This window comes from Bidens hawaiensis, unplaced genomic scaffold (genome assembly GCF_021521415.1).
Source record: "Bidens hawaiensis isolate Kalapana, Puna unplaced genomic scaffold, B.hawaiensis_p1.1 tig00008841_1, whole genome shotgun sequence".
Taxonomy (NCBI): domain Eukaryota; kingdom Viridiplantae; phylum Streptophyta; class Magnoliopsida; order Asterales; family Asteraceae; genus Bidens; species Bidens hawaiensis.
Genome location: NW_027491637.1, coordinates 996,980 through 1,005,050, shown reverse-complemented (window position 1 = coordinate 1,005,050; position 8,071 = coordinate 996,980). Strand labels below are relative to the sequence as shown.

General features: G+C 38.3%; 1 protein-coding gene across 1 annotated transcript; it reads right to left on the bottom strand.

Moving 5' to 3' along the window:
• Positions 1–3,795: 3,795 nt before the first annotated feature.
• Positions 3,796–4,833, bottom strand: LOC143530130 (15-cis-phytoene desaturase, chloroplastic/chromoplastic-like). Its single transcript, XM_077025755.1, has 4 exons — positions 4,789–4,833; positions 4,258–4,445; positions 4,022–4,184; positions 3,796–3,951 (listed from the first exon to the last, which is right to left on the bottom strand). The coding sequence occupies exons 1-4, from the start codon at positions 4,831–4,833 to the stop codon at positions 3,892–3,894; spliced, it is 456 nt and encodes a 151-aa protein (XP_076881870.1). The 3' UTR covers positions 3,796–3,891.
• Positions 4,834–8,071: the final 3,238 nt, after the last annotated feature.

Genomic DNA, 8,071 nt, shown 5'->3' with positions numbered 1-8,071 from the left:
ACGATGGGACGTGCGCTGCCTACAGTTGGTGGAACAGTGCGTAGCCGGCAGTAAAGGAACAGTATACAGCCGACCTTATTACTGTTGGCCGTAACCTATCCACCAACCAGCATGGCCTGTGCGTAGTTCACTGTTGGTAGAACAGGAATACTATTCAGCCGGCTGTACCTGCTTGGAAACCTACCTTCGGCTATAAATACTCCAACGCATTGGAATGGTAAGGACATGATCTGATATCCCAATCTTATCTAGCAATCTCTTAATATACACTTATATTCAGAGCAATCTAGTCTGATTCTCACGCCGGAGGGTGGTCACAAGGAGGAACCCCCCCCCCCTTCTCAGTGACGAGCTTACGGTGTCTGTTTTGCAGGTCCCCTGAAGAACAACCTTCTCTGCTGGACCTCATCCGTGGGAAACATTACTTAACCCCCAGATTATCTATAATCTGCCTGTGGGTTCACTTAGTGTTTCTTCAGCCATCTTTTATACCAAAATTCACGATACATAGATGGAGTATTGCCGAAGAAACAATTTTAGCACGTGCTTACATTGATATCTCCGTCTTGAGTTGTGGGCTCGTGTGTGTGTGTGTGTCGCATTGGCACGTGATCACATTTCCGGTTAACAAGTTTTGTGAGTTATCTAACCGCAACTGAGAACAATAGAGAAGCGAGTGGTCTAACGATCAAGTCATGAGCAACACAAAAAAAGACTTCTATGCAGACACGACTCATCCTTTTAAGTACGAGCATGTGTGGAAGGTTGTTAGATATGAGCCAAAATAGGCCGAACACATGACTCATCGCCACAAAGTTCGGGACTGACAGTGCTCGAGTTTTACCAATTCACCGCGCAACGTCCAGTACCGACAACGCTTGGGTTTTACCCACGCCCAGGTTTTACCGAACTTGATTTCAATTCCGGTACCATAACAAATGTAAACGAAATCGACAAAACTCGCGTTGACCAATCGTCGGAACCCTCAGATTTTTACAAGCACCCTGGTTTTATCGACTTGCCACAACAACGCCCGAATATGAGTCAACTCGTCGCTACAACAACCGGGTAAACGCCCGGGTTTACCGACCAAATAAACATTGTTTTATATGGTTATCAAAATTTTATAATATGTTATAAGAGTGTCGTAGAGTCATCGTCTGGAACTGACCGACGTCACCCCATTGGCTCACCTTAATTCTTAATTTTTTTTCGTTTTCATTTTTTTCAGTTCAAGTGCCATAGCGAACGTAGTTGATACAGACTAAATTCATGTTGACTCGCTGCTTCCGTCCAGGACCAACCGACGCCACTTCATAGGCCTAACTCAATTTTTATTTTTTGTTTCCATTTTGTTTTAGTTCTAGTACCGTAATGAACGTAACTAATATTGACTGAATTCGCGTTGACTCGCCGCCACAATACCTGGGTTTTACCGACCAATTTTTCCGCGCAACACACGGGTAAATCGCTAGTTATTATTACTTGATACCTCAAATAATTCAACGCTCACAATGCTAAAAATATCGGTTCAAGTTTCACGCAATCACACATGCTAACGCAACAAGCAATCCTAATTTCATTTGTTTTCTCAAGTTCAACACTTGCCGAAACATCAAATCATCAATTGTAGATTTGTTGAGTGGGTCCCATCTCCCACATTATTAACCTAACTTGGATCTATCGAATCACCAAAACCTAGCCCACAATTGCAAATGTGAATGTTGGAGCTTTCTAACTTTTTCTATGGTAACAATTAATTAGTTTTTATTCATTTTAATTTTATAATTGAAAATGGTTAAGAGAAATATGGATCCATGGGTTGTTTGAGACTTGATAATATATGAATAAAAAAAATTAATTTGAATATGACTCTTTCTTATCTTTCTCTCCCTTTACTTTCATTTCTTCCTTTAAGTGATACTTGGAAACACGGTATAAACATGTTTACTATAATTTAAGACAAAATGGCAAAACTCGTCCTTTATGTTTGCTTGAATTTTCATCGGCCGTCCTTTAGAAAGATAAATGCCAAAGAACATCCTTTATGTTTAAAATATGTATCATGTTTTGTCCTTTCGTCTTAACCCAGTTAATTTTTCTTGTTAAATCTAGTTTTGTGGAGGATAGTTTTGTAATATTGCATATTATTTAATATAAATAAAAAAAAGAATAAATATTTAAAGATAATAATAATAAATTTTCATCTCTTTTGTTCTCTCTCTCTCTCTCTCTCATCCATTCCCCACCCTCTGTCTTCATCCTCTCCGTCTACCACCACCACCTACAATCTTCTCCGGCAACCCAGTATATATAGACACAACTCAAACATGTACATACACCATCTCTCTCTCTCTCTCTTATTTTTTTTTGTAAACCCTAACTTTTTAGGGTATTTAAACCACCGCCGCCGCCATCTCACCGCCGCCATCATCATTGGAGATATCAAGCGAAGACATCGTGAACTGATAGAACGATTCAGTCTACGAATTGAGTAGATCGGCATTCTTCGACAAATCTAATCGCCATAAGAAATTGATCTCGGCTATGAAAACTAATACTATAAATAGCGGTAGCAGATTGGACCATCTTTTGTGTATTGGGTCAGAATCTCCGGTTGTTATTGGCTACCGGAAACCCACCGGAGATGTCGACGGTGGTGGTTTAAATACCCCAAAAAGTTAGGGTTTACAAATAAAATAAGAGAGAGAGAGAGAGATGGTGTATATACAGGTTTGAGTTGTGTGTATGGGTTGCCGGAGAAGAAGGTAGGTGATGGTGGTGGTGGATAGAGAGGATGAAGATGGAGGGTGGGGAATGGATGAGAGAGAGAGAGAGAGAGATGAAATTATTATTTTTGTTCTTTTAGTTTTATTTATATTAAATAATATGCAAATTTACAAAACTACCCTCCACATAACTAGATTTAACAAGAAAAATTAGTTGGGTTAAGACGAAAGGACAAAACATGATACATATTTTAAACATAAAGGATGTTCTTTGGCGTTTATCTTTCTAAAGGACGACCGATGAAAATTCAAGCAAACATAAAGGACGAGTTTTGTCATTTTGTCACAATTTAAACATGACAACTTCATTAAAGGATTTAAGACATATTAAAGCAAAACACACACATTGATTATTTTTAGAGGTTCCATTCGAAATCCTAATATTGATTTCCTTTATTTTTAACTTATCGAAAAATAGAAAACACAAAGAAAAGATCCTCACACTGCCTCACTTTCATGAGTGAGCTTCACTAGTGACTACTCACGAAAGCTCACTAGAGGATGGTGTGGTGCTTGCATGTCGAGCCTACGTGGCTCGCTCATACCTAAAGGTCCCAATGTAAAACAAATGCACTAACGTGAAATAACTCATTAAGGATGTTTAAAATGCCAATTGTAATAAAAGGTTATAATTATAACTTTAGTAAGAGGAGAAATTGTTGCTGCTAACAAGATTTGAGATCATAATCAAGAGAAAAAGAAGCCAGGCAGTAAATAGGAAGAACTAATCATCTCCATGTATGTACCAGCAGATTTCTTGACCAAAGTAGCCTGCTTAGATGCAATCCCATTGTCTTAAGATCCCGCGGAAAAGGCGTCACAAAGTCATTAGCAAAAACGCACCTCTAAAACCCAACCCAGATGAGTAAAAAGTAGTATTGGTTCAAGCTCAACGAATTAATCACACTCACCTTCTAGCCATTTACTTTCCTAAAATCATACCCTTTTCACACGCAATTGTGATTCCAAATACGTCAAAAGTTGTAAACAAACGCTCAAGTTCATTTATGAAGTAACAGATACAAGATGAGTTTCACTTAAATTCCTATGGGTGCGTATTTTTATCAATTTTCAGCTTACCACGTCTTCATCTTTTGGACAATTAGACCAGACTTGCTTCAGCAGCCACCACTTCCCCCCTTGCAGCAAGCAACTCGTAGTCCTGTGTAACAAGATGCATCAGAACACACAAATCTAGGCTTTTATGCTAACCACTGAAGAAGATTTATTACCTGTACAATAGCTTGGGCACAAAACTTTCCTGACAAAACAGCACCCTCCATTGAAGCCAAATACTTTTGTTTTGTGTAATCACCAGCTAAATAAAATCCTTCTATCGGAGATCTTTGTAACGGACAACAAGGTTCACAGTCTGGCACTGTTTTATAAACCGACCTGAAACACAAGTATTAATACAAATTGTCCATTTATGGTTCATGCTAACTCCTTGTTAGATATACCAACTAACCTTGGTGTTTTTACTACATGATATTTCAATATTTTTGCTTTGCTCCCATCTGCTGCAATTTCATCAGGAAAGAGTTTTGAAAGTTCACTCATTGTGGCATGAATAATGTCAGAGTCACTTCGTGAAATCCATTCTTCTGCAGGTGCAAAGACCAATTCCAACATTGACCGATTCGGATCATAATATTCCTGCATAATACAAGCAATGTGTTTAACAAGTATCTTTGTCTTTCATTCGGTTAAAAAATGTAATGTAACGGATGTGTCCCTTGTTTTTTTTGTCATTCCATCCCATTTTCACCCTACTCATTTCCACCGCCCTCCCACTATTACCACCGATCACCACCGCCTCCCACGACCACCCCACTGTTGCCGCCACCACATTCACCGCCACCCGCCACCATCACCATACACAACCACCGCTACCCACCATCACAGCAACCTACTCACCACCGCTCCCGCCATTACTGCCGGCCATCGCCTCCGCCACACCACCTGCCACCGCTAACCAACTTCATTGACCACCACTAACCACCATCACCGATCGCCTCCCACTCTTGCCACCACCACCACCCATCGTTGCGCACCACAACTACGACTACCGCCACCACCACCAACCATTACTTCTACCACCACTTATAGCCAACTTTATTTTATTCCTTTTTTTTTGCATTTCTAACAATATTAATTAATTATTAATTCCATTTCTAGTTTTCTACATGATAACCAAACAATACAATGAAATGATAATGATCCATTCCATACATTTGTCTATTTCATTCTCTCTTCCATTCCATTTAAGATCTTGGCTCACATGTGGAACCCGATGGGTATTTTGTTAAAACCCAATAAAAACCCGATACCCGATGGGTAATTACCCGATAAATACCCGAAGAGTTTGGGATGGGTCTCTATAATCGGGTATGAGTCTAGGAATATCTAGACCCGACCCATTGCCATCTATAATTTGAGTACTCATTGTGTTGTAATTTTAAAAACTCATGTACAAGTGTACAACCACACATTTAATTAATGTGTTGTTGTTTTGTGGATTAAATTATATCTTTTTAAAAAAAACTAACGTGAAGAGAGAAAAAACAATTTCAAATGGTATGGAGGGTATTTTGGTAAAGTTAAAACTTCACCCTTTTTTATATATTAAAAAATTTTCAATCTTAATCATTATATTACAAAAACTTTGAAGCTACCGAGGAATCAAACTACTAAGTCATGCTATGAAGCTATGGGAAAGAGTGATCGAGGTTAGACTTAGACGAGAAACTCAGGTTACGGTGAACCAATTTGGATTCATGCCGGGTCGTTCTACCACAGAGGCAATACACCTTATAAGAAGATTGATGGAAAAGTATAGGGAGAAGAAGCGTGACCTGCATATGGTGTTTATTGACCTAGAAAAGGCCTACGACAGTGTGCCACGACAGGTGCTTTGGGAGTGCTTGGAGGGTAGAGGAGTACCCATGAAATACATAGAGATAATTATGGATATGTATACCAGGAGTACACCAAGTGTCCGTGCGCCAGTGGGTGATACTGATTTCTTCCCCGTAGAGGTAGGTCTTCACCATGGGTACGAGTTGTCAAAGTCTTGGACGAGTTGTCAAAGTCGATTCAGGGGACGCTCCCATGGTGCATGATGTTCGCAGACGATATTGTGTTACTTGCTGAGAGAAAACAAGATCTAAACATGAGACTCGAGGAGTGGCGTACAACCTTAGAGACAAAAGGTTTAAGGATCAGTCGATCTAAGACGGAGTACCTACACTGTGCTTTTGGAGGGGCAAATGACAATGAGGACGCACAGATTACCATTGAAGGGCAGGTGGTTCCGCAGGTAACGAGGTTCAAGTATCTAGGATCTTTTGTTCAGATCGATGGGGAACTAGACAGTGATGTGACCCATCGAGTTCAGGTAGACAAGTATCTAGGATCTTTTGTTCAGATCGATGGGGAACTAGACAGTGATGTGACCCATCGAGTTCAGGTAGGATGGGGTAGATGGAAAGCAGCCACAGGTATATTGTGTGACAAGAGTTTCCCAACTAAACTAAAAGGAAAATTTTATGGGGTTGCAGTTAGACCTGCAATGCTATATGGAACAGATTGTTGGGCCATCAAGAAGGCACAATTGCGGAAGTTGGAGGTAGCAGAAATGAGAATGCTACGTTGGATGTGTGGACACACAAGGTTAGATCGAATAAGAAACGTTGTGTTTCGGGAGAGATTAGGGGTAGCGAACATAGCAGACAAGATAAGAGAGTGGAGATTGAGATGGTTTGGACATGTGAAGAGAAGACAAACGACGAATCCTGTTAGATCAGTAGAAACATTACTATAGAGGGGAGAAGGGGTAGAGGACGACCTAAATTGACTTGGGATGAGAGGATTAAGCAGAATTTGATAGACCTAAACCTCTCCGAAGACATGGTTGAAGATAGGAATTCTTGGAGAAATAGAATTAAAGTTAAGGATTTCTAGGGAGAAAGGAATACCATAGGGCTTCTATTTACCTTATTTTAGGCACACACCATAATAATATTCTCTCTACATAAATAGTATTATTATTATTGTTATTACTATTAGTATCATTATTACTACTACTACTACTACTACTACTACTACTACTACTGTTGAACTCTGATTTCCTTTGTATTGCTTCATACATAGGTATTTTAGAGCTGAGGGTCTCTCTGGAAGCCACCTCTTTATCCATGTGGATAGAGGTACGGTGTGCCTACATCTCACCCTCCCCAGACCCTACTTATAGCTATGCTGTTGATGGGACTTCACTGGGTATGATTGATTGATTGATTGATATTACAAAAACTTTATTTTCATCTTAATTGTTTTAAAATATTAAATTTAGTATTATTTTAAATTATATAAATAAACATATTTTCTTTTATACAATATAAAATAAAACCTATTTTGTATTAAACATTATTATAATATTAACAAAAAAATTTTATATATAAAATACATTCATTTTTGCACTATATGTTGGAAAGAAGGATAACGAATAGCGTTAACATGATCGGAGACATGTAAAACCGATCCTGTCTTCTCAAGAGAACTTATTAGCTTAGTCTAAACTTGACCTGCAAGTCAAAGTCAACAAAAGCAGTTTCGAACCATTAATATTGAATTAGCATATTCGGGTTAAGCTTTATTTCTAATGGGCCAACAGGTAAAACAAATTTAAAATAAGTTGAGAAGAAACTAGACGTAACTCGTCCCATGTAAACGAACCAAATGTTCAGTGAAACGTTGGGTAACAAACATGAACAATTTTTTTATTCATTTAATTAAATGAATGAACATGAACTCGGCTCGTTTGCATCTCTAGATATAGCTACTGTTTTAGCGAATGTGTTAATGTGAATTTATGCATATCTACAAAAAAAGGATTTTTTAATTATTTATTTTTATACCAGATATATGAAGGGAGATTCTTACATAGACTGCTCCCAATGTATCACAAATTTACAATAAAAGGAAACTTATGTAAATGCTATCTACTATAAAGTTGCTTCTGTTTTCTGCAAATTAGTGACTGTTTTGTTACTTAGATTATATCTTAGTTTATTGCCAAGCATTACTTTTCAATCTTTCACGAGGATTTGAAATTTTGCAACTGTGGAGGAATATTGACGTTTAATGTCATTGTGTTGGAAGTGGACCGGTTTAAGTAACGCGACCGACCGAATTATGACCTGTGAGAGTTTCATCTTGAACAACGAACTAAAATTTATTTAAATTATTAAACCGATAAATAATATAGTTTATTTACTATAAAT

Excerpts from the sequence above, each read along its gene's own strand:
- LOC143530130 (XM_077025755.1), bottom strand. The coding sequence starts at position 4,833 with ATGGGTGGTGGTGGTGGCAAGAGTGGGAGGCGATCGGTGATGGTG. Across the intron at positions 4,446-4,788 it reads GGAGGCGATCGGTGATGGTG|GAATATTATGATCCGAATCG; the intron begins GTTAGTGGTGGT and ends TGTATTATGCAG. Across the intron at positions 4,185-4,257 it reads CATGTAGTAAAAACACCAAG|GTCGGTTTATAAAACAGTGC; the intron begins GTTAGTTGGTAT and ends CTTGTGTTTCAG.